General features: G+C 35.2%; 1 protein-coding gene and 1 non-coding gene across 2 annotated transcripts in view; both read left to right on the plus strand.

The window, feature by feature from the left end:
* Nucleotides 1-27,169, plus strand: part of LOC148755751 (nuclear pore complex protein Nup153-like) — a 78,145-nt gene that overhangs the window by 45,636 nt on the left and 5,340 nt on the right. The window contains exons 9-11 of the mRNA XM_088791366.1: nt 2,114-2,230; nt 16,463-16,561; nt 17,616-17,703. Of these exons, the coding sequence (XP_088647492.1) occupies nt 2,114-2,230; nt 16,463-16,561; nt 17,616-17,703 (304 nt within the window). The remainder of the gene's footprint in view (nt 1-2,113; nt 2,231-16,462; nt 16,562-17,615; nt 17,704-27,169) is intronic.
* On the plus strand, nt 23,263-23,369 carry LOC141572502 (U6 spliceosomal RNA). The gene has a single exon (XR_012497832.1). It is a non-coding gene; the product is annotated as a U6 spliceosomal RNA (small nuclear RNA).

Here is a 27,169-nt window from a genome sequence, read left to right on the forward strand (position 1 = left end):
TCTACAGAAAATCTCCAGCTAGATTCATCCTAATGGTGAAAGACTGACTACTTTCACCCAATGATTAGAAAAAGAACAAGGATGTCTGCTCTCACTGCTACTGTTAAATATACTGTGGATCCTAGCTAATGCAGTAAAAAGAAATACTGGGCATACATATTGGGATTGAAGGAATAAAATTATTCCTAGTCACAGACAACGTGCTCATGTATATTGAAAATCCCAAGAAACTACAAGAAGTTACCAGAACTTATAAGTGAGTGAAGCAGGGTCACAGAATACAGACTCATTATACAAATGATTTACATTTACGTATATACATTAGCAGAGAAGATTGGGAAATTGATGGCTAGCTTTTTAAAAAGCACCAATTTAAGGTGAATTGCAGCATTCTATGTTTTGTCCCAAGTCTTGAAGCTCATAAAATTCTATTTTGTGTGTATATTGTTATGGTGCTTATGGTCCAGATTTTCACATTTTAAAAATGAAGGACTTTTAAATATGTAGGCTTTTGGAGAGGGAAATTGTATAAAGATGACAATCTATGACAGACATAGAAATTGTATAAAGAAGGATATTTGAAAATTTGTCTTCAATTTAGAGTAGTTTCTTGTTCTCCTGAACAGAGGATGCTTTCATAAATAGTTAACAGAAATTATGAGTCTTATTTCTGAATGTGTTCATAAAGGGCAGTATTTTATTTTAGAATGTGTTAGCTGGATCTTGGAGTCACACAGGGAGCTTTTTCTAAAATTTAAAGTGGATTATAATATTATTATTTTAAATTTTTTACAGTTAACATAGTTCACCACATTAGTAGCAGATAGCATGTTACAAGCCCATGATTCGTAAGCTTGTCCCAGGTCAGTTTATTCCTGCTGCTTCCTCCTCTATTTTGTGTATGCAATCCTATACTTTTTAATGCTGAGTCCTGAGATACCATATGAATGAATCATTCTCAACACAAGCTTGCAGATGTTTATCGTTGACATTTGGGATGAAACTACTTGCTCTTTCTTTCTTTCATAGAGCATTAGAATTGGAAGGCATATTAAAGATTCTCTAATTCATTTCCATTTTATGAAGTAAGGCCCTGAGAGGTCAGTGCCCAGTAGAATCCAGTGACAGCACAGACTGTCATATTTTCCTAGAGGATTTTGATGTTGCCTCATGTTTGCCAAAGCCTCTGTCCTGAACAGCAATCCTTAATGGGCACCAAATTCTTGATAAAACTAATGTAGAATATTGCACTACCCTGAAAATATAATGAATGTTTGGTACAGATAGAGAAACATTATTTAAAGTAGTTATTATGGTTCAGTTTTTCAGATGCCATCAGCTAGTTATAGAAACTGGGTTGTAATTTGATTATCGTACTGTATCTTTTCGATAGTGAGCGTTCCCAACTGCTTTGACTCGGTGGTAGTCACTTGGTTATTGCACTGTTGTAATGCATTCTTGAGAAAAGGAAGTGTGTCTATTGCAATTTCTAAACATTGTTTGTGTATTAAAGGGTACTTGTCTATTCTTTACAAGGTTGTGTCCTTAACTTTAATTTTAAGAAGTTAAAAAGCCATTTATTAAGAAAGAGCCTACGTATTTAAATTATTCTTTCATTAAAATTTAAGAAACTGTGTTTAAAATTTTTTATTTCCATTGCAGTAGAGTCTATAGTCTCTTTATTTAGTTATGTTGGAATATACTTAAATACTATTTAATACCCTGAATAACTCATATTTTAATCGAGTTCTCCTTAATCCAGTGTTCTTTGATTAAAATATCAAGGATAAACAGCTGAAGGTAATGCTACAATGTTCTACCAGTTATCTCATTTTTCCCATTTCACATAGCTGGCAGATCTTTAGAGTGGTGCAAGCTTCTTACCATTGTTTCTGATTGTACAAGTAATTTCTCAGGCAGAGATTTGCATTTTCAATAAAAGCATAAAGAAAAAAGGTTGAATATATGATTAATGACACCACCCAGAGATAAGTTAACACAATATTCCTATTTCCCTTTTGACTTCCATTCTGTGTTGTAAATATTTTCATTGTCTGAAATATGTGCTGTAGAGTTTGCAGTTCCAACAAATAACACAAGGTTTACTTTCTAGGCACCAGTCAGAAGACAGATGAAAGCTAAGCAACTGAATACGCCATCCTGTGGTGTGACTAGTTTACGAGCTCGGCGAGTATCACAGTGTTTAGAGATGTTGTCCAGCCCTCTCGTGGTAAATATTTGAAATCACAATTAAATGCAACAGTGTACCAAAACTTGAGTTACTGAAAAAAATCTTAATTTTGTTATTTCAATACTAACAAGATGCAATAAGTATTCCACATGTTGTTTCTTCTCCCTTGAAGTCTGTAAGTTGATTTTTAAACTTTTTAAACGAGAAATATTTTTTTATATTGTTCATGAAAATCATATTTTTCAAAATTTGTCATCTATTCTTTTTTGTTTCTTCAGGCTCTTGATAGGAATGAGATAGTTACCACCACAGACTTGGGGGCCAAAAGGCAAAACGGAAGACTAGCATTTATTTCTGTAAAGTGTGAGGACTTTTGTGTTATTCATTTTTAAGTCAGTAAATACACAAACTGAATTTAGTTGCTAGGCATTAGGGAACATGTATGAAAACTACGATTTTTTCTTTGATGTTGTTCCTCTTGTGAGCGCCTTACTGAGCATAATGCTGTATATGTAGTAGATGCTCATGCGGTATTTTGCGATATTTGGCATTCCCGTCTTCGGCATCTCGGCAGTCTTTACGAGTGACAGTTACCTGTGGGTAAATAAAGAGAGGAGTGAACAGAGTCAGTGAACTGAAGTGCTCACTGAATGTAATTATCTTTGTAAACGTCCCTCATTAACAAACTTGTCAGTCTTCTGTGTGTAATAGATTTCAAATTGTCATATCTTCCATGAGTCAGCCCAAAATACTGTTCCAAGACAACAGGGCTAGTAAAAAATATAATATACATTATATACTGCCATCCCTTTTTAGTGTATGCTATTTCATTAAAATTAGCTTTGGAGGTTAGTGTGGGAAAAATAAACTACTTCATAGCCAGGGTAAAAAAGGTATATTTTTTCTTAGTTATATTTGTGGCTAGTTAAGTGTTGTTCGGGGGAAGCAGATTCCCAGATCCTTACGTGTGGAAGCATTTATTACACCACCATAATCCCCAAGAGTAATTGATTAAAATTATCATAATTCTTTGAATTAATGTGGGGACTGCATTTGATATATTGATGAATTACAATTATTTTTACTGAAATTCAAATGCAGAGAAGAAAGTTAATATTTAGTTTTTTCTTGGGATAGTGTTGCTTCTCAATTTTTGGAATGGCCTAGACATTTGGAATCAGGCAAGAGGGAATCAATTTATTATTAGCCGCTGTGATGAGATTAATATAGCCCATTAGCTGCTTTTCTCCAACTCCTATTTTATATCAGATTGCTTAAAAAGGAGAAAATTTTTTAAACTATGTGATAATAAATGTTCTTGTAAATAAAAGTTTTATTAATGGCTGCATGTAGTACCAATAAAACTTTATTAATGGGTGTTAGGAAGTATTAGGGACAAAACACCATATTGTACTTCATGGTTCACAGCTGTAATCAGAAGAGTCTGCAAAACAGACTGTGTCACCGAGTTGTGGGATCTCACTTGTGGTGAGGACTTAGGCAAAGGCCAGTTACCCTCAGAGTGTTTGCCCTGAAACCAGTGCTGTTCACAGCTGGTGCTGAGTGAATGACATGTATTCCTCGTATTACAGTCTGTGGACAGAGGAGAAGTTCTTGGCTTCAAACTCATCTTAAACCTACAGGATTTTACTGTGATTCCGTGTAGCAAGAGACCATTGAGAAAAAACTTGTGAACCTAGATAATAAAGCCAGTTCATGCTAAGCTTTGGAATTCTCAACACTACTAATGAGATTTCAATTGTAAGACTTTTGGTTTGGTTTTTAAACACAGTTGAGGAACATTAAATTGGAGAGAGATTTGCTCACATTTTAAGCCATTAAAATATTTTCCTAGCTAGTGTAATGGTATCTTATTTGTAGCTGCAGAAAATTTAGATAGTAATTTGCAGAAAATATTGCAAAATCGATTTTACTTTATATATTTGGTTTCTGTATTTGAAATTCATCCTGTGAAAGTTTAGATATCTGGATGGTTTTGAGTATAGTTCTCATTTTGTGTGTGTGCACAAGTGTGTCAAAGTCATTAAGTCGGTAATAAAATAGTCTATGAAAACCATTTTGGAAATACACACACACACACACACCCTCACACACACATACCTCTTGATTCTGTTACTGTCAGTTGTCCTCTTAGTATTTTTTTGCATCTCCTGAGTGTTTCTGTAGGAAGTACTCAGAGTCTTTAGGTCACATTTGCTATTGTCAAATAATTTTTAGCTGAGCTCTACTTATATATGTGAAAATAAAAGCTGGTGTTTGATTTCTTTTTACCTATGAAGTGGTAGCTTATCCTCCTGTTCAGAGACTCATCGCCCCAAAGCCAGTCTCCATTGCAAATTGAACTGTTTATTTTTAACCTGTGTTCTGGATTTGTCTGATTTCTTGTGTCGTTTAACTGAAGTGTATTTTTTTAACTTACATAATATCTTATTATTTGTGCCTTTACTTGTATACAATTAATCTGATTTGAACTTCATAACAATAAAATTTCTTGAAAATTTTTAAACTAAAGTTGAAAGATTACTATGATGTTTACCATCACTCTTTTATCTCAATTCACCTGTCATAATTATAGTTTGTCATATTTCCTTTATCAAAATTTAAAAAGGATTTTCAAGATAATTTTGGGCTTACAGATTTGTAAGACAAATGTTTAGAACTCCATATTTTTCTACATTTGCTTTATCTTTTCCTGTGTGTTTTCTACAAACAAGGAAATATTTTACATAACTGCAGGACAATGATCAAAACCAGAAACTTAACATGGCTGCAATACTATATTACTTCATCTTCAGATTTTATTTAGATCATGCAAGTTTTCCTAAAAGAAAGGGAATCCAAGATCATGTTTTAGTCTAAAACAGTTCTTTACACTTTTTGTGGATTTTTTTTGTTTTGTCTTTTGGGGTATTTCACAACATAGATGCTTCTGAAGAGTACAAGTTAAGGTGTAGCATGTCCTGCAATTTGGGGATGTCTGATGTTCTTCCGGATTAGATTCCAGTTGTGTACTGTTGGTAGTAATACCCCAGAATAGATGCTGAGCTCTTCTCACTGTATCCTGTAGAAGGCACATGCTGACAGTTCATTCCTAAGCTTATGTCAGTGGGATTTCTCCATGGTAATGTTACTATTTTACCTTTTATAGTAAGTATGTTTGAGGGATTTAACTTCTAATTAATAGCCTTTATGCCCATTGCTGTGAACCATATTGATGATTTTTGCTGGAATCGGTTATTTTGCACAGCCAAATGGTGGCTTTCTAACTCTGTTTCTTCTACATCTCTAAGTTGGATTTCTATTGTAGGAAGAATTTTTATTCCTCTATGTATTTATTTTCAAAGTCAACTGGAAATTTTATGTTCAATTGATTATAATTTTTCATTAGCATTATTTATTTTGATGCTCATATTGTCCCGTATTTGGCCTTTGGACTGGCTCTTGTGTCCTTTTTTTTTTTTTTTTTACCATTTATTTGCTTTTTGATATTACAAAGTAATCCAGGCTCATCGTGTAAATTCCAGACCTTCACCCTATTATCCATCACTTATTTCTCCAAGGAATCCTCATTCCTTTTCATGGAAGAACTCCTAAGTTTCAGAGAATCATTTCAAAAGGAATATCCTTATGAATTTGTTTGTGCATTTGATAGGCCATAAGAAGAGATAAGTAAAAGTCTCTTTGTGGTTGGGAGTGTATTATGTTTGTATACTACCATTTTATTTAAAGCACAGTTGTGCATGGTGACATTCTATCTGTATGCAATTATACTCTTACTCTTGTGTACCATTCAGAAGGCAGTATGTCCGAGCTTAAGTACTTGGTGTGAGAACTAGGTTATTCAGCTGATGTGTCCCTGTGTTATAAGAGTATAAAGGGAAGAAAATAAGGCTAGGGGTTGGTGATAGGAAGAAACATCCCTACAGGAATTCCCAAACTTGTTTTTTGTTTTTCTTCTCTCCCCCAGATTTGATTATAAGCTGAAAGAATTGTGCAATGGACATACATATTCCCAGCATGAAGATTCTAATATTTTGTTGTATTTGCTTTATCAAATAAATATCCATCCTATTATTTTTGCGGTACATTGCAAACTAAATTTAAGATATCAGTATTCTTCATCCCCAAATACTTCAGCATGCATTCCTTGAACAGGAGTTAAATATGCATTGTTTTTAATTTAACAAGAATTTACATGTACTGAGTTGTAAAATTCTTTTTTTTTTAAATTAAAGTTTGTTGGGGTGACAATTGTTAGTAAAGTATCATAGATTTCAGGTGTACCATTCTGTATTACATCATCTATAAATCCCATTGTGTGTTCACCACCCAGTTCTCCTTCCATCACCATATATTTGATCCCCTTTACACTCATCTACCACCCCCCTCCCCCTTTATCCTTTGGTAACCACTAAACTATTGTCTGTGTCCATGAGTTTTTGTTTCTCATTTGTTTGTCTTGTTCTTTTGTTGTTTTTGGTTTATATACCACATATCAGTAAAATCATATGGTTCTCTGCTTTTTCTGTCTGACTTATTTGCTTAGCATTATATTCTCAAGATACATCCATGTTGTTACAAATGGTCCTATTTCATCTTTTCTTACCACCGAATAGTATTCCATTGTGTATATATACCACAACTTCTATATCCATTCATCTATCGAAGGACATTTTGGTTGTTTCCATGTCTTGGCCACCGTAAACAAAGCTGCAATGAACATTGGAGCACATGTCTTTATGGATAAATGTTTTCAGATTTTTTGGGTAGATACCCAGAAGAGGGATTGCTGCGTCATATGGTAATTCTATTTTTAATTTTTTGAGGAAACTCCACACTGCCTTCCATAGTGGCTGCACCAGTCTGCATTCCCACCAACAGTGTATGAGGCTTCCTTTTTCTCCACAGCCTCTCCAACACTTGTTACTATTTGTCTTGTTGATGATAGCCATTCTAACTGGGGTGAGGTGATATCTCATCATGGTTTTTATTTGAATTTCTCTGATGATTAGTGATGTTGAGCATTTTTTCATATGTCTATTTGCCATTTGTATGTCCTCTTTGGAGAAATGTCTCTTCAAGTCCTCTGCCCATTTTTCAGTTGGGTTGTTTGTTTTTTTTTGGTTGAGTTGCACGACTTCCTTGTATATTTTGGATATTAGCCCCTTATCGGAGGCAGTTTGTAAAAATCTTCTCCCATTCACTTGGTTGCCTCTTTATTTTGTTATTTTGTTGATGGTTTTTTTGCTCTGCAGAAGCTTTTAAGTTTGATATAGTCCCATTCGTTTATTTTAGCTTTTACTTCCCTTGCCTTTGGAGTCAAATTCATAAAATGTTCTTTGAACCCAAGGACCATAAGTTTAGTACCTATGTTTTCTTCTATGCAGTTTATTGTTTCAGGTCTTATGCTTAAGTCTTCAATCCATTTTAAATTAATTTTAGTACATGGTGATAGATAGCAGTCCAGTTTCATTCTTTTGCACGTGGCTTTCCATTTCTCCCAGCACCATTTATTTGAAGAGGCTGTCTTTTCTCCATTGCATGTTTTTTGCTTCCTTGTCAAAAATTATCTGTCCATATTTATGTGGTTTTATTTCTGGGTTCTCAATTCTATTCTATTGGCCTACGTGTCTGTTTTTCTGCAAATACCATGCTGTTTTGATTATTGTTGCCCTGTAGTACAAGCTAAAGTCAGGAAGTGTGACACCTCCAGCATTGTTCTTTTTTCTTAAGATTGCTTTGGCTATTAGGGGTCTTTTGTGGTTCCAAACAAATCTGATGATGTTTTGTTCTATTTCTTTAAAAAATGCCATTGGGATTTTGATGGGGATTGCAATGAATCTGTATATTGCTTTGGGTAATATGGCCATTTTAACTATGTTGATTCTTCCATTCCATGAGCACGGAATGTTTTTCCATTTCTTTGTGTCTTCTTCAATTTCTTTTAAAAATGTCTTGTAGTTTTCAGCATATAGGTCTTTCACATCCTCAGTTAAGTTTATTCCTAGGTATTTTATTCTTTTTACTGCAATTGCAAAAATAATTGTTTTTTTATTTCTTTTTCTGTGATTTCATTGTTAGTATATAGGAAAGCAATGGAGTTTTGTACGTTGATTTTGTAGCCAGCAACTTTACTGTATTCGTTGATTGTTTCTAATAGCTTTTTGATGGAGTCTTTAGGGTTTTCTATATACAGCATCCTGTCATCTGCAAAGTGTGACAATTTAACTTCTTCATTCCCAATTTCGATGCCTTTTATTTCTTTCTCTTGCCTGATTGCTCTGGCGAGGACTTCCAACACTATGTTGAAAAGCAGAGGTGATAGCGGACGGCCCTGTCTCATTCCTGAACATAGAGCCAAGGGCTTCAGTTTTTCACCATTAATTATGAGATTAGCTGAGGGTTTGTCATATATGGCCTTTATTATGTTCAAGTATTTTCCTTCTATATCTATTTTATTAAGTGTTTTAATCATAAATGGATGTTGTATCTTGTCAAGTGCTTTTTCTGCATCAATTGATATAATCATATGATTTTTGTCCTTTATTTTGTTTATGTGATGGATTACATTGATGGATTTGCGTATGTTGAACCACCCATGTGCCCCTGGGACGAACGCCACTTGGTCGTGATGAACAATCTTTTTAATGCATTGTTGCATTTGCTTTGCTAGAATTTTGTTTAGGAATTTTGCATCTGTATTCATCAGAGATATTGGTCTCTAATTCTCTTTTTTTGTGTTGTCCTTGCCACGTTTTAGTATCAGGATAATGTTGGCCTCATAAAATGAGTTAGGGAGTACTGTCTCTTCTTCAATGTTTTGGAAAAGCTTGAGCAGGATTGGCATTAGATCCTCTTTGAAGGTTTGGTAGAATTCACTAGTTAAGCCATCTGATCCCAGACTTTTGCTTTGGGGAAGGTTTTGGATGACTGATTCGATTTCCTTACTGATGATCGGTCTGTTTAGATTTCCCAGTTCTTCATGGTTCAGCCTAGGAAGGCTATATGTTTCTAAGAACTTGTCCATTTCTTCTAGGTTATTGAATTTAGTGGCATATTGTCCTTCATAGTATTCTTGGATGATCCTTTGTATTTCTGTGGCATCCGTGATAACTTCCCCTTTATCATTTCTGATTTTGTTTATTAGTGTCTTCTCTTTTTTTATCTTTGTGAGCCTAGTCAAGGGTTTGTCAATTTTGTTAATCTTTTCAAAGTACCAGCTCTTTGTCACATCAATTTTTTCTATTGTCTTTTTGTTCTCTATTTCATTTAGTTCTGCTCTGATTTTTATTATTTCCTTTCATCTGTTGACCTTAGGTTTCATTTGTTCTTCTTTTTCTAGTTCTTTAAGGTGTAATGTGGGGTTATTTATTTGGTTATTTATTTATTTATTTGAGACAGACCTGTAATGATATAAATTTCCCTCTTATAACTGCTTTCGCTGCATCCCAAAAATTTTGGTAGGATGTATTTTCATTGTCATTTGTTTCTATGTATCTTTTGATCTCTCCTAATTTCTTCTTTGACCCGGTCGTTCTTTAAAAGTATGTTGTTTAATCACCATGTATTTGTATTTTTTACTGCTTTCTTTTTGCAGTTGATATCCAATTTCAAAGCCTTGTGATCAGAGAATATACTTGGTATGATTTCCATCTTAAATTTGCTGAGGTTAGTTTTTTGTCCCGATATATATTCTAACCTTCAGAATGTTCCATGTACACTAGAAAAAAATGTATAGTCTAATGTTTTAGCATGAAGTGCTCTATAAATGTCAATTATGTCCTAATGTGTCATTTAGGGCTGCTATTTCGTTATTTATTTTCTATTTGGATGATCTATCCATAGCAGTCAATGATGTATTTAGGTCCCCTAGTATAATTGTATTTTAGTCAATTTCTCCCTTTAGTTCTCTTAGTAGTTGCTTGGTATATTTTGGTGCTCCCTGATTGGGGGCATAAATATTGATGACTGTATGTCTTCTTATTGTATAGTCCCCTTTACCATTATGAAATGTCCATCTTTATCTCTTATCTTTTTCACCCTGAAGTTTGTTTCATCTGATATCATTATGGCTACACCTGATTTTCTCTGGATACCATTTGCTTGGAGTGTCAATTTCCACCCTTTCACTTTGAATCTATTCTTGTCCTTGGAGCTGAGATGTGTCTCTTGGAGACAGCATATGGTTGGGTTTAGTTTTTAGATCCAATCTGCTACTCTGTGCCTTTTTATTGGTCAATTCAGTCCGTTTACATTTAGGGTGATTATTGATATTTGAGGATTTCCTACCATTCTATCTTTAGTTTTCTGGTAAGATTGTGTCTGCATTGTTACTTTGCCTTTTTGTTGTTGTCTATTATTTCTGTTTTGTGGTATTCTATGATGTTTCCTTCTGTTTCTTCTTTTATTAGAGTATACATTTCAGTTCTGGATTTTTTTTGAGTGGTTACTCTTAAATTTATGTAAAAGAAAGTTTGATATTTAGAGTATTCCATTTTCTTCAGCATGCTTACTTTCTCCATTCCCATATTCTGGTTCAGACCTTTACTCTCTGCCTTTTTTGGTTGCCACAAATTGTCCCTGTTGATGGTGGTTGAATGGCCTCCTTTAGTATTTCTTGTAGTGCAGGTCATGTATTAGAAAATTCCCTCAGCTTCTGTATGTCTGGAAAGGTCTTTATTCCTCCTTCATATCTAAAGGACATCTTTGCTGGGTATATTATCGTGGCTCATAATTTCTCCCTTTCAATAGTTTGACTATTTGGTTCCACTCCCTCCTGGCTTGTAGAGTTTCTGCTGAGAAATCTGATGATAATCTACTGGGCTTTCCTTTGTAGGTTACCGTCTTCCTTTCCCTGGCTGCCTTGAGGATTCTTTCTTTGTCGTTGATTTTTGACAGCTTCAAAGCTATGTGCCTTGGAGAAGGCTTATTGGGGTTGAGGTAATTAGGTGTTCTATTTGTTTCTTGGATTCAAGGATACAGTTCTTTCCACAAGTTTGGAAAGTTCTCATCGACTATTTGTTTGCATATACTCTCTGTTCCCTTCTCTCTTTCTTACCCTTCTGGTATGCCCATTATTCTTATATTGCTCTTTCTGATGGAGTCAGAAAGTTCTTGTAGAGTTCTTTCATTTCTTTTAAGTCTCAAGGCTCTTTCTTCTTCCATCCGTGTCATTTCCAGGTCTCTATCTGCTATGTCACTGATTATTTCCTCCATCTGGTCAACTCTACTTACTAAGCTGGCTATTTCATTCTTAATTTCTTGTATTGAATGCTTAATCTCCAGAAATTCTATGTGGTTCTTTTTTAAAATTTCAACCTCTGTGGTAAAATGCTCATGTTGTTCTTTGATTGTGTTTCTGAGTTCATTAAACTGCCATTCTGTATTTTCTTGCATCTCGTTGAGTTTTTTCAAAACTGCAATCTTGAATTCTCTGTCATTTAAGTCACATATTTCTATATCTTTAACTTCATTTTCTGGAAACTTTCCACTTTCTTTCTGAGCCATCTTGTTGCCTTTTTTATTCATGGCAATTAGTGGTTTATTATTTCTCTTCCTAGACATCTAAAGGAGTGGGTTCTGCAACAGGTAGATAGATAGGAAGAGGTCTTTCTTTTGTTTTCCAATACGTGTTGGTAGAATGTTTTATTTTCTCTCCTACTGCAGCTCTTTTTTCTCTCTCACACTGTAGTGTTACTTTTTCTCTGCACTATTCCAGCTTCTCACACAATGGTGGGATTCCCTTGAAGGCGGGCTTCTCCTCTGTTAACAGTTTACCTGGGTCATAGGGCGCCGCATCCCTGTGGGGTTGCGGAGAGCTTTTGAAGTTCCAAAGCTCTTTTTTTTTATTTTTTTATTAAATTTATTGAGGTGACAATTGTTAGTAAAATTACATAGATTTCAGGTGTACAATTCTGTATTACATCATCTATAAATCCCATGCACCAGATTCAGAGCCCGTGTGTTTCAGCAGTTCTGTTTACTCTACAGGGATCCGCCCAGATAGGTGGGGACAGGGGATGGGGTGAGTTGTGAGAGGTGGCCCAAATCAATGGCAGTGACCACCACCACAGCCAGTCCTGCCTCCACAGCTCCCTCCCCTTTGCCAGAACTAGTTGGGCTGCAGGTCCATATCTGCGGACCACAGTTGTCAGAAAAACAAATATTCTGTTCTTTTGATCTGACACTGCTACTGTTCCGCTTCTAGCACTGGGCAGGTGTGGGCAGGGCGAGCTCTGGGAGGGTAGGGAGGGGATGGCTAGTCTCAGGCTTCCATTCTCTGCTGGGCAGTGAGGGCTTAAACCACTGCATCCTGCACCCGCGCGGCTCCTTCTCCACACTTCCCCCTTCCCTCCTCCCCTGCTTGCACAATTTGCCCACCTTTAGGTTAATTCTATAGTGAGCCTCTTCGTCTTGCCTGTCTGCTGTTCAGGGAGTCCTTTGTGGAGTTATAGCTGTTTAATTTCTTGTAAATTCTAGGGGAGATTTCCAGAGGCTCATCTCATGCTGCCATTTAGATGATGTCTTGAGTTGTAAAATTCTTAGGTATACCATTGAAATACTTGGACAGGTGTTTACAACTGTGTAACCCAAAGCCTACTGAAATGTGGAGCATTTCCAATCCTACAGAAAATTCACTCATCCTCCTTTCCAGTCAATACTCATTGCCTCCTGCCCCAGGATATATTCTCATTTATCTCACCATCTATTGGTTTTGCTTGTTGTAAATGTTCATATCAGTACACTTATTCAGTGTGTCGTGTTTCCTGACAGGCTCTTATGAAAAGCTGCTGTGAACTTTCCTATGCCCTTTTGTGGACATATGTTTATTTCTGTTGGGTAAATACCTACAAGTGAAGGTGCGAGTAATAGTTTAAAGTCCCCCCAACAGTGTGTGAACCTTTCTGTCACTCTACATCCTTACCAGTAGTTGGTTGTGCTCTTTTAAATTGTAGCCATTCTGCTTTGTATATGCTGCTGTATCATTGTAATTTTACTGTGCATTTCCCTCATGACTAGTAATGTGTTCTTGTTTATGTATTTCTTGGCCACATACATGTCTTCCTTTGTGAGGTCTCTCTTCAGGACGTTTGCCCTTTAAAAAATTGGATTGTCTTATTATTATTAAGTTGTAGGAGCTCTTTATAAATTCTGGATACAAGTACTTTGTGTGCTACATGCTTTACATATATTTTTCTCCCAGTTTGGCTTTCCATTTTTTCCCTCCGTCCATCCCTTTCTCCCTTCCTTCTATTTTTACTTCCTTCCCTCTTTTTGACCTTCAGTATTATTTTATCTTTGTTTCATGTGTACGCTATAGTGGTTAGTCATTTATACAAATTAAGGCGTGATCCTTCTTACTAGTTTAATGCCCACCTGCCACTATGCGTAATTATTACCATATTCTGGACTATATTCTTTGTGCTATACTTTACATCCCCATGACTGTTCTTAGTCCCATCACCTTTTTCACCCTGCCCCCAAGCTCCTCCCAAGTATCACTGTGATAAACCTAATACCCAAATGACACCGTACATAGTTATTACAATATTATTGACTATATTCCTTATGCCATGCTCTATATTTCCATGACTACTGTGTAACAACCAGTTTGTACTTCTTCATTCCTCCCCTTTTTCTCCCACCCCCGCCCCTGTCCCATCTGGCAGTCATTCATATGTACTTTGTATGTATGAGTTTGTTTCTGTTTTATTTGTTTGTTTATTTTGTTCTTAGATTCCACCAATAAGCAAAAATCGCAATTCATCTGTCCTTCTCTGACATACTCTACCCAGCACAGTACCCTCCAGGTCTATCCATGTGGCCGCACATGGCAAGAACCCATTCCCATCCATGGCTGAGCAATATTCCTTTGTATATATGTACCACTTACTCTTTATCCATGCATTCATCCACAGATACCCAGGCCACCTCCACATCTTGGCTATTGTAAAGAATGCTGCAATGAACATATGGATGCCCATGACTCCTTGAAGTAGCCTTTTGGTTTCTTCAGATAAATACCCTTAAGTGTGATTACTGGATCATTGTTTGTCTTTTGTTATAGCCTTTGCTTTAAAGTCTATTTTGTCTGGTATAAGTATTGCTACTCTAGATTTTTGGCTTTTATTTTTTTCCATTTCCATTTTCATGAAATATCTTTTTCCATCCCTTTATGTTCAAGCTGTGTGTGCCTTTCGATCTGAAGTGAGTCTCTTGCAGGCAGTATATGCAAAGGTCTTGTTTTTTTATCCATTCAGCTGTTCTATCTTTTGATTGGAGCATTTAAACCATTTACCCTTAAAGTAATTGTTGATATATATGTAGTTATTTCCATTTTATTATTCATATTTTTATCTTGTATGTTTTTTTCTCATTATTCTTACAGAAGTGCCTCTCACATTTCTTGTAATTCTGGTTTGGTGATGATGAACTCCTTTAGCTTTTTCTTGTCTGGGAAGCTCTTTATCTGTCCTTCAGTGCTAAATCATAGCTTTGCTAGGTAGAGTAATCTTGATTGTAGGTACTTGCTTTTCATCACTTTATTTCCTGCCAATCCCTTCTGGCCTGCAAAGTTTCAGTTGAGAACTCAGCTGATAGACTTATGGGAGCTCCCTTGTAGATGACTAATTGCTTTTCTCTTGCTGCTTTTAGGATTCTCTCTTTGTCTTTAGCCTTTGGAATTTTAATTCTGATGTGTCTTGTTGTGGGCCTCTTAGTGTTCATCTTGTTTGGGACTCTGTGTTTCCCAGACTTGTATGTCTAGTTTCTTCACCAGGTTTGGGAAGTTTACTGTCATTATTTCTTCAAATAGGTTTTCAATTCCTTGCTCTCGCTCTTCTTTGTCTGGTACTCCTATAGTGTGAGTATTGGTACATTGGATGTTATCCCTGATGCCCCTTAAACTCTCCTCGTTTTTAATTTTTTTTTTCATTTTTCTTATTTTTTTTACTGTTCTGCTAGGCTGCTTTCTGCTACCTTGTTTTCTAAATTGCTGATTTGATCCCTGTTTCATCTAATCTGTTGATTCTCCATTTATTCTCTTAACAGTATTTTTTAATCACCAGATGTTCTATATTTTATGAAGCTTGAATTTATGTATTGCTCCCCTTTATTGTTACTGTCCTTTGTGTCCTAAGAAATGTTTCCCTCTTCTCAGACTGCAAGGTAATTCTCTTATTATCACTTAGAATATTATAATAGTGCTTTCATGCATTTTTTTAATTTCCTTATTGATTTCTTATGTGATTCCTGGATTAAAACTGATTTTAATCATAATTTTTGTGTTTTGAAATGCATTGAGAGTTGTTTTATTGCCCTGTGTATGGTTTGATAAATGAATTTTTAAGAAGGTATATTATGCATTTGTTGGCTATAGTGTTCTAGAGAAGTCAGATAAGATGACTGGTAGTATTTCTTACATCTTCTTTGTTCTTGCTGAATCTTAGTAACCCCCCTCCCCTCTTGGAAAACTAAATAGACCGATCAAGTATGTAAATTGAATCAGTCATCCAGAACCTCCCAAAAGCAAAATTCCAGGATCATATGGCTTCACTGGTGAATTCTGCCAAACATTCAAAAAGGATGTAACACCTGTCCTCCTCAAACTCTTCCAAAAAATTGAAAAAAAGGCAATACTTCCTAATTCATTTTATGAGGCCAACATTACCCTGATACCAAAACCTGGTAAGGATAATACAAAACAAGAAAATTATAGACCAATATCTCTAATGAATACAGATGCAAAAATCAGAAACAAAATTCTAGCAAATCGAATACAACAATGCATTACAAAGATTATGCATCACGGTCAAGTGCGGTCCATCCCAGGGGCACAAGGATGGTTCAACATACGCCAATCGATCAATGTGCTATACCACATAAACAAAAGAAAAGACAAGAATTTTATAATTATATCAACAGATGCAGAAAAAGCCTTTGACAAGATACAATTTCCATTTATGATTAAAACACTTAATAAAATGGGTATAGAAGGAAAATACTTGAACATAATAAAGGCCATATATGAAAAGCCCTCCACTCATTATCAGTGAAAAACTGAAGCCATTTAACTCTATGCTCAGGAATGAGACAGGGCTGCCCCCTATCACCACTGCTATTCAGCATAGCATTGGAAGTCCTAGCCAGAGCCATCAGGTAAGAGAAACAAATAAAAGTCATCCAAATTAGGAGTAAATTTCTTTTTCTAAAAAGCTCTTTTTGTATTTCTTTAATAATTTGGAAAAACAGGTACAAATGACCTCTTCAAACAACACTGACCATCCTACATTCATATTTTCATCTCCAATTATAAAATCTACTGAGGCGTATGTACTACCTCCATCATCTGTAAGTAGTAACCAAGCAATATGTCATATTTATTGATTTTAAACATATACTATATTGTTTTAAATCCTAGGTATCATTAGTGGTATGAAATACCATTATTTTTCTTTAAAGTTAATAAAAATATGTAATCTACAAAAAAGTTGAATGAGTGAACTCCTATATACTATTTTCTATAGATATGTTTATGTGTACATACGTGTATACATGTGTATAGACAAACTCAAATAAGCATATGTATTTTGTCATGTGCCATTTGATAGCTAAATGCAAACATCTTAATACCCTTAGTACTTTTCCATGTGTCCCCTAAGTAAAAGGACATTCCTTTGCATACCCACAATACCGTTATGATACCCATAAAATTTACATGATATAATTATACTTTATATTCAGATTTCCTTATCACCCATACTGTCTTTTAATTGCTGTTTTGTTTCTCTTGGTCCTCAATCCAATTAAGATAAGGACCTAATCAATTCAATCATAACGTGTTTTTTGAATTGCTCATAACGTAGAAAAGTTTTGGGTTTCTATAAACCATAAGTACTTTTTATTTATTTATAATTAAGAAATAAATATTTCTGATAAAAATATTTAGTTCAGTGTTCAGTTTGTCCCACCCTTATTTGGCATGTTTATCAGTTTGACATGTTGCCCTTCGTATTTCACTGTGTCCTTGTTCTCTGTCACCACGAAATGTTCCAGATCATTTTGTAGTTTCCACTCTGCCTGCCTGAAATCTGTCCATTGTCCAAAAATTCTCATACTTTTTATTAGAAAATGACATTTCAATATCCAGAATTGGGCATTAAGAACACATTATTTTATTCTATATACTTCTTTAAAAGAAAAAATGCCTAAGAAATTAAAAACGCTGCTGTTAAACTATGACACAGCATTCGTTATCCAATTTTAGAGACTGTAAACTATGAAAAACTGAATTTTATAGAATAAGTGAAATTAAATACTTTTTTTGACTAGGAATGAAAAAGCTCTGTATTGGAGATTTATTTAAAACTAATTTGCACTTAAAGGATCACTTTTCTCTTGACAGATTGGATTTACATTTAGTTTGCCTATTGCAAAAACAGCAGAACTTTCTGGCTCTAGAAGTAATTCAGAACCAATTACAAATAGTTCAGGTGAGTGAAAATTTCTCATACTCTTTTGCATAAAAATAGTTGCACATATTAGACTAGCATTTCAAGTTCTTTTCAGCTTGGGCAATACCCACAAATGCCTTCATTTGTATGAAATTAGCTCAGAAAAGAAACAGGAGCTAATATCAACTTTTTGACAATGCTTTTTATTAATTATCCTCAGAGATTCTTAGCTCCCTAAATGTCAGTGCTACAGTTTGGTTGTACAGGGGATAGTGACATCAGCAGATTCATCCATTGTCTTTGACTAGTCAAAATAAAGTAACAGTTTATTATAAATAAAATCTGATTATGGGAAACTCAAGGGTTGTCTACCTGATAATTGCAGTGGATTACAGGTTTACTGTTCAGTTCACAAGCGTTTTTATATGTCAGGGTTATGCTCGCCTCTGCAAATAGGCCTTTGTTCAGAATTTCTGAGCTCAAGAAGTGAGCATAATTGAGGGAATGAAATAATAGGATTTTCTTTGGTAGTGGTATTTTTCTTTCAAGTGTTTGATGTTTAGGAAGTGAAGAACCATCTGCGGTGAGTAACTCATGTCAAGAATTTTCGAGCATTTTACCCAACAAGTAATCAGCAAGTACAAGGGTACAGAAACAAGAGAAAAAGTATGACATAGTTTGAAAATTGCAAATAGATTGTCATGAGGTTGAAAGGTAGCTTTAAATTCTAAAAATTCTTCAATGCTATGCTGAAGAATTGGGTTTTAACCTGAATGTAGTAGGAAGACATTGATTTTTTTAGGGGGTCAGGTAGCTGGAGTGACAGAATGTGTTGAGTGAGGGAGTTGGTATTACAGGCTGAAACATCAGGTAAGTTCGTGTGCCCCATCCAGAAGTGTTTATTTGACTATTGCCTAAGTTTTGGAGTTTTATGAAAAGATAGTTTTAAAACAAATCAAAGGGCCAGGACATGGAGTGACAGAGGTATTTGGCTTTAGATGCTATGGAAGTTGGTAAGAGCATAGATTATGAGAGTAGCACGAAGTGAGAATTTGATGTGTTTGCAATCCTATTTTTCATTGAAAGCAACAGCTCTGTGTAAGAGAAAGTAACAAGCACATTTCATGTATAATTCTTGTTACAAGATTTTTTTCTTTAATGTTACTATGAATTCAAGAGGAATGAACCTATTCAATTACCACTTTCATGCCTGGTTATGAGAAAAGACATTAACATCATTCTTAATTTTTTAAAATTCTTTACTAATGGTAACTGAATGAGTAACAATTTATTGAAACAACTTTTGTGTTTTATTACATCTGGGGAAATTCCCAGTTTGTAAGGAGTTCATTAGGTAAGAGTGGCATAATTGCGTATTCTCTTGTCGACACCTGATTGTCACCACTTCTGTCATTAAGAAACAGATTGAAAATGTAGACATCATGATTAACTACTTTGTGACAGCAGCTAAATTTTCCATTATATTCTTTATCCATCATATTGAGCATATTTCAGGGAATCCTTAAAATTTACTTTAAATTACTAAAAGCAACTTATTTTTTTATAAAGGAATATAGAATATGATAAAGTGATAAAACCATGTGTTTTCCTTTCACATTGTTATAAGAGGTAAGTTCGGTGTTTTGCATATTTTTGTTATTGTGGTAAAATGGACATAAGATACAATTAATCACTTTAAAGAACCAATTCAGTGTGGTTAAGTATATTCTCAATGTTGTGCAGCCACCACTTCTCTCTAAATCCAAACCATTTTATAACTCTCAGGAGAAACTTGCATCCATTCAACAGTTGCTTTCCATTTCCCCTTCCTCACAAATCCTGTCAACCACCCATCTGTGTTTTGTTTCTGTGTATTTGCCTATTCTGGAGGCATACAGTGCCATTTTTTGCTTCTGGCTCACCCACTTTGTATTATGTATTAGTCCTTCATTCCGATTATGGCTAAACGATACTCCATTGTATGGATATATATACTAAAACTCCTCTGTGCACCCATTGATGGACATTTGGGCTATCTCCACCTTTGGGCTGTTGTGGACAGCGCTGCTGTGAATATGCATGTACACGTTTGTTTGAATACTGGTCCCAATAATTTGGGTGTATATCTAGGGATGAGTTAAAGTCAGATGGTAGTTGTATATGTAACTCTCTGAGGCACCACAAAACTGGTTTTCTCAGCAGCTGGCTTATTTACATTCCCCTACGAACTTAGGCGGGTTCCAATTTCTTCACCTTCTCACCACATTCATTATTTTTCTTTTTTGGATTATAACTCTCCTAGTGGTTGTGAAGTGATGCTTCATTGTGGCTTTGATTCTCATTCCCCTAGTGATCAATAGTGTTGAGTCTGTTTCCATGTGCTTGTTGGCCCTTTATGTATCTTCTTGGGAGAAATGTGTGTTCAAGTTTTTTGCCCCTTTTTAAATTAGTTTGTCTCTTTGCTGATGAGATGCAAGCAGTTTTGATAGTGTGGATACTATATCCTTATCAGACATATGACTTATAAGTAATTTCTCCAATGCAATGGATTGTTTTGATAATATATCTTCATACTTTCTTGATAATGTCCTTACATTCACAAAGTTTTTTATTTTTATTTTATTGAAGTTCAAATTTTGTTTTGCTTTTTCTTTTGGTGTCATATCTAAGAATTCATTGCCAAAATCCATCATAATGAAGATATGCCTACTAAGTTTTATTCTAAGAGTGTTACTGTTTAGTCCTTATATTTAGATCAGTTATCCATTTTCAGTTAATTTTTTTTCATGGTGTGAGGTGGAGGGGTAGGCAGGATTTTTTTGAAACTACTTTTTAATTGGCATCACTTAGGAAGAAAACTAGGTTATTTATATTTTATTATAGAAAATTTCAAACATTCTCAGAAGTGTCATGATAGACTGAATCCTCAATACTCTTTACTCGGCCTCAACATTTACCATTTTGTGACCAATCCTGTCCCTCCTTCTCTCCTTCCCTTTCTTCCTTTTTCCCTTTTCACATGTAGGGACACACCTATGAGGTTATTTTGAAACAATCCCATGCATTTTTAATCTGTAAACAGACTTTCCCTTTAAAAATATAACCACCCAGCCATTATCATATTCAAAATATAGATTTCTTCTTTCAAGTAAAATAATATGTTGGTTTTGGAAAGTTTGGAAAACATAAAAAGTATAAGCAATAAAAAAAAAAATCACCCATCATTAGCAGCCATCATTACATCTTACATGCAAACCTTTTTGCACATACATGCAAAAATCTTTTATATTTTATAACCTGCTTTTACCCATAACTGTGGTTCTTTTTTATTACTTCTTCCAGGTGTATAAAACACTATAGACTTTCACATACCTCAAAAAGTGATAACCCCAACTAGTCTACCACCATCTGATTTCATACATAGCTATGACAATACCATTGACTATATTCCCTATGCTGTACTTTACATCATGTGACTATACATACATATATATATATATATATATATATATATATATATATATATATATATATATATATAAAAATGATAACAATACTATGTTCTGTTAGTTTCAGGGCTACAGCACAGTAGTTAGACATTTATGTAATTTAAGAAGTTTTCCCACCGATAAAGTCTAGGTCCCATCTGACATCAAAAATAGTTTTTGCAATATGGACTATATTCCCCACACTGTAATTCACATCCCCATGACTATTTTGTGACTACCCATTTGTACTTCCTAATCCCTTCACCTTTCTCACCTATCCTCCCTTCTAGCAATCGTCAGTTTATTCTCTGTATCTATGAGTCTGTTTCCGTTTTGTTTGTTTGTTTATTCTGTTCTTTAGATTCCACATATAAGCAAGATCAAATGGTATTTATCTTTCTCAGTCTGACTTATTTCACTTAGCATAGTATCCTCCAGAACCATCCTCATTGCTACAAATGGTAAGATTTCATTCTTTTTTTATGGAAGAGTAATACTTCATTGTGTAAATGTGCCACAGTTTCTTTATCCAATCGTGTTTTGATGGGCATTTCAGTTGTTTCTGTATTTTGGCTATTGTGAGTAATGCTGCAGTAAACATAGGGGGACATATATTTTTTCGAATTTGTGTTTCGGGTTTCTTTGAATAAATATCCAGAAGTAGAATTGCTGGGTCATAAGGTAGTTTTATTTTTAATTTTTTGAAGACCCTCCATACTGTTTTCCGTAATGGCTGAACAAAATTGCAATCCCACCCACAGTGCACGAGGGATCCCTTTACTCCACATCCTCTCGAACACTGTTGTTTGTTAATTTATTGATGATAGCTATTCTGGCAGGTTTAAGGTGATATCTCATTGTGGTTTCTATTTGCATTTCCGTGATGATTAGTGACATTGAGCATCTTTTCATGTGTCTATTGGCCATCTGTATGTCCTCTTTGGAGAAATATCTCTTCATATCTTTGGCCCATTTTTTAATTGGATTGTTTGATTTTTTGGTATTGAATTGTATGAGATTTTCATAAATTTTGAATATTACCCCTCATGAGACATATCATTTCATTGGCAAAATCATCTCCCATTCAATAGTATGGATATTTTTTCACTTGTACACATGTAAAGTGTATTTCTTTATCGTTTTTTTAATTAATTTCAGGTATAGAAAGTAATGTCACATTTATGAGAGAGAGAGAGAGAGACAAAGACATATAAAGATATATATGTATCTTTTTGTTTTGTTGATGGTTTCCTTTGCTGTGTAAAACTTTGAGTTTGATGTAGTCTCATTTGATTATTTTTTCTTTTGTTTCCCTTGCCCAAGGGGACATATCAGCAAAAATATTAGTATGGGTTATGTCTGCAAGTTTACTTCCTTATTTTCTTCTAGGAGTTTTATGGTTTCGGGTCTTATATTAAGTCTTCAATACATTTTGAGTTTATTCTTGTTATACAGTGTAAGATGATGATCCATTTTCATTTTTTTGTATGTATCTGTCCAGATTTCCCAGCGCCATTTATTGAATAGACTGTTTTTAGCCCAATGTAAATACTTGCTTCCTTTGTCATAGATTAAATGACCGTATAGGCATGGATTTATTTCTGGGTTCTCTATTCTGTTCAAATGATATATGTGTCTGTTTTTCTGCCAGAACCATGCTGTTTTTATTACTGTATAATTTTGTAGTATAATTTGATATTGGGTAGCATGCTACCTCCAGCCTTCTTCTTCTTTCTCAGGATTTCCATGGCTATTGGTGGTCTGTCATGGTTCCATATAAATTTTAGGATTGTTTGTTATAGTTGGGTGAAAAATGCAAAATTTTGATGTTTTGATAGGGATTTCATTGAATCTATAGATTGCTTTGGGTAGTATGGACATTTTAGCTATGTTATATCTTTCTATCCTTGAACGTGATGTATGTTTCCATTTATTTCTATCATCTTCTTTAATTTCTCTCTTAGATGTCTTATAATTTTCTGAGTACAGTCCTGTTACTTTCTTGATTAAATTCATTACTAAGTATATTTTTTATGCGATTGTAAATGAGAAGTTTTTTCTAAAATTCTCTTCCTCATTGTTTGTTATTGGTATATAAAAATGCAACCAAGTGCTCGCTTTGGCAGCATATATACTAAAATTGGAATGATACAGAGAAGATTATCATGGCCCCTGTGCAAGGATGACACGCAAAAATACAACCGATTTCTGAATATTAATTTTGTATCCTGATACTTTACTAAAGTCCTTAATCAGTTCTAACAGTTTTTTGGTGAAATCTTTGGGGTTCTCTCTGTATAGCATCATGTCATCTGTAAATAATGATAATTTTACTTCATCGTTTCCTGTTCAGATACCTTTTATTTGTTTTTTCTTGTCTGCTTGCTCTGGCTAGGACTTCCAGTACTATGTTGAATAAAAGTGGTGAAAGTGGACATCCTTGTTTAGTTCCTAATCTTAAGGAGAATGCCTTTACATTTTCCCTATTATGATATTAGCTGTGCGTTAGCCATATATGGCCTTTCTTATATTGAGATATGTTCCCTCTAGTCCAATTTTGCTGAGAGTTCTTATCATAAATGGATGTTGGATTTAGTCTCATGTTTTTCCTGCATTTATTGATATGACCATATGATTTTTATTTTTCATTCCGTATATGTGCTGCGTAATGTTAATTGATTTGAGGATACTGAACAAACCTCACATAGCAGGAATGAATCCCACTTGATCGTAGTTTATGATCTTTTAACGTATTGCTGAATTTGGTTTGCTAATATATTGTTGAGGATTTGGGCATCTATCTTCATTAGCAATATTGAGCTATAGTTTTGTTGTTGTTGTTTTGTTTTGTTTTTGTAATGCCTTTGTCTGGTTTTGGAATCAAGGTAATGGTGGCCTCTTAAAATGAGCTGGGGAGACTTTTCTTCTCTTGGATTTTTTTGGAAGAGTTTGAGGAGAATAGGTGTTAGTCCTTTTTGGAATATTTGGTAAAAATAGACCCATGAAGACATTTGGTCCAGGAATTTTGCTTGTTGGGGACTTGTTGATTATTGATATGATTTCATTGGTAGCAGTTGGTCTGTTCAGATTTGTTTTGTTTCTTAATTCAGCCTTGGAAGATTGTGGGCTTGTAGGAATTTATCCATTTCTTCTAGATTGTCTGTTATGTTGGCATATAGATGCTTGAAGCATTTTTCTCAACTTTTTATTTTTTGATTTTTTATTTTGTGGTTGTCACTTCTCCTCTTTCATTTCTGATTTTATATCTGGATCCTCTCCCTGTTTTTCTTGATGAGTCTGATTAAAGTTTTGTTCATTTTGCTTATCTCTCCAAAAATCTAACTCTTGGTTTCATTAATGTTTTGTTGTGTATTTTGGTCTCTGTTTCATTTATTTCTGTTCTGATCTTCATTATTTAGCTCCTTCTGCTCATTTTGGACTTTCTTTGCTCTTCCTTTTCTAGTTCCCTTAGGTGTAGAGTTAGACTGTTAATTGAGAGTTTTCTTATTTCTTGAGGCAGGCCTGCATTGCTATGAATTTTCATCTTAGGACTGCTTTCCCTGTGTCATTGTGCTTTGTTTTTGTTTGTCTCAAGGTATCTTTTCATTTTTTCCTTGATATCATTGTTGCCCCATTCATTGTTTAGTAGCATGTTACTTAGCCTCCATGTATTTGTGCGTTTTGTGTTTTTTTCTTGTAATTGATGTCTAGTTTCATACCATTGTGGTCAGGGAAGACACTTGATACGAGTTCTGTATTCTTAAATTTACTGAGAATTGTTTTGTTGCCTAACATGGACTATCTTGGTAAATGTTCCATGTGCACCTGAAAGGAATGTATATTCGGGTGCTTTGGGGTGAAATGCTCTAAAAATGTTAATTAAATCCATCCAATCTAGTGTATCATTGAAAGCCACTGTTTCCTTGTTGATTTTCTGTCTAGAAGGTCTGTTGATTGGTGTCAGTGGGTGTTAAAGTCTCCTACTCTGTTGGTGTTACTGTCAATCTCTGCCTTTATGTCATTCAATATTTATTTTATCTATTTTGGTGTTCCTATGTAGGGTGCATAAATATTTAATAGGGTGATATCTTCTTGATGGATTGCTCTTTTTATCATTATGTAATGTACTTCTTTGACTCTCATTATAGTCTTTGTTTTAAAGTCTATTTTGTTTTAAAGTGTGTATGTCTATAAATATCATTAACCCAACTTTTTTTCCATTTGCATTTGCATGAAATATCTTTTTGCATCCCTTTACTTGCCTTCTGTGAGTGTCTTTCAATCTGACATATGTCTCTTGTAGACAGCATATGTATGGACCCTGTTTTCTTATCCATTCACCTACCTTATATCTTTTGCTTGGAGCATTTAGTCTGTTTACATTCAACGTGATCATTGTTATTGCCATTTTATGATTCATATTTTTTATTGTTTGTTTCTTTCCTCCTTTCTTCTGCTTAAAGATGTCCTTTTAACACTTCTTTTAGACTGGCTTGGTCGTAATGAATGCCTTTAGCTATTCCTTTTCTGGGACGCTCTCTATCTCTCCTTCAATTTTAAATGATAGCCTTGCTGTGTAGACTAATTTTGGTATAGGCCCTTGCTTTCCATTACTTTGAATAATTACTTGCACTCTCTTCTGGCCTGCCAAGCTTCTCTTGAGAAATCAGCTGACAGCCTATGGAAGCTTTCTTGTAAGTAACTAGTTGTCTTTCTCTTGCTGCTTTTTGAATCTTCCTTTGTCTTTAACCTTTGCCTTTTTTATTATGATGTGTCTGGGTTTGGGGTTCCTCTTTTTTACAGCTCTCTGTGCTTCCTGGTCTTGTATGTCTATTTCCTCCACCAGGTTAGGGAAGGTTTTAGTCATTATTTCTTCAAATACAGTCTCAATCCCTTGTTTCCATTTCCCCCCCCCCCCCGATACTCCTATGATGTGAATGTTGTTCCACTTGATGTTGTCCCACAGGTCTCTTAAAATGTCTTTCTTTTATTGTTGTTCCCATTGGGTGTTTTCTACTTCCTCATCTTCTACTCATAAATCACTGATTTAATCCTCTGCTTCATCTGATCAGCTGTCGATTCCTGCTAATGTATTCTTCACTTCACTTATTGTATTTTTCATTTCTAAGTGGTTTTTTATGATTTCTATGGCCATCTTTACGCCTACTATATCTTTGTTGAAATTCTCACAACGTTCCTTAAGCATTCTTATACCCAGTGTTTTAAACTCTGCTCTGGTAGGTTGGTATCTTCCATTTCATTTAGTTCTATTTCTGGAGGTTTCTCCTGTCTTTTATTTGAAACATATTTCTTTGTTTCCTCATTCTGGCTGCCTCTCTATGTTTGCTTCTGTGTATAAGGTAGAGCTCCTATGCCTCTCAGTCTTTGTTCAGTGGCCTTAAGTAACATGTGTCCTGTGTGTCCATGGCGCACTCTCCCTGATCACCTGTGCATGTGTTCCAAGAGTTTCCCTTAGGTGTGTTTTTTGGTTGTAGGTGATCCTTGATTGCTTGTGGCACTTCAGTGGTTGGGTTTGACCCCCAGGCTGACTGACTGTGAGGATCGGCTATGACCACAGTGAATGAGCTGCTGTGTGAGGGCTGACCGCTGAGAGGGGGGTTTGCCCCTATGGGCTCTGGTGCTGTTGAGACCCCCTTAGAGTGTGCCACTTTTGAGGCTAACCAGGTAGTACTCTGGTGTGGTCTGAAACTATGCTGTTGGTATGTTGTTATAGTGTCTCTTGACAAGGTTTCCTGTGTAGGCCAATTTCAGGCTTGCCTGTTACTGGCTTGCAATTACCTGGTAAGAGTTACAAAGTTTTATGTGGTTGGTTACTGCCTGTACTGGACTTGGAGGTGGGTGGACTTGGTCTCGCTGTGAACTGAGTCTGGCTGCCACCAGTAGTGAGCCTGGGACAGCTTAGCAAAATGCCCAGGGCCCCCTAGGTCTTTTGCCACCTGCTGGCTGCCCATAAGTCTCAGCCTTTGAGACAGCCTCCTTAGGTGAGGGGGACGGGC

This window comes from Rhinolophus sinicus, chromosome 14 (genome assembly GCF_057876585.1).
Source record: "Rhinolophus sinicus isolate RSI-liver-muscle chromosome 14, RSI-T2T, whole genome shotgun sequence".
Lineage (NCBI taxonomy): Eukaryota > Metazoa > Chordata > Mammalia > Chiroptera > Rhinolophidae > Rhinolophus > Rhinolophus sinicus.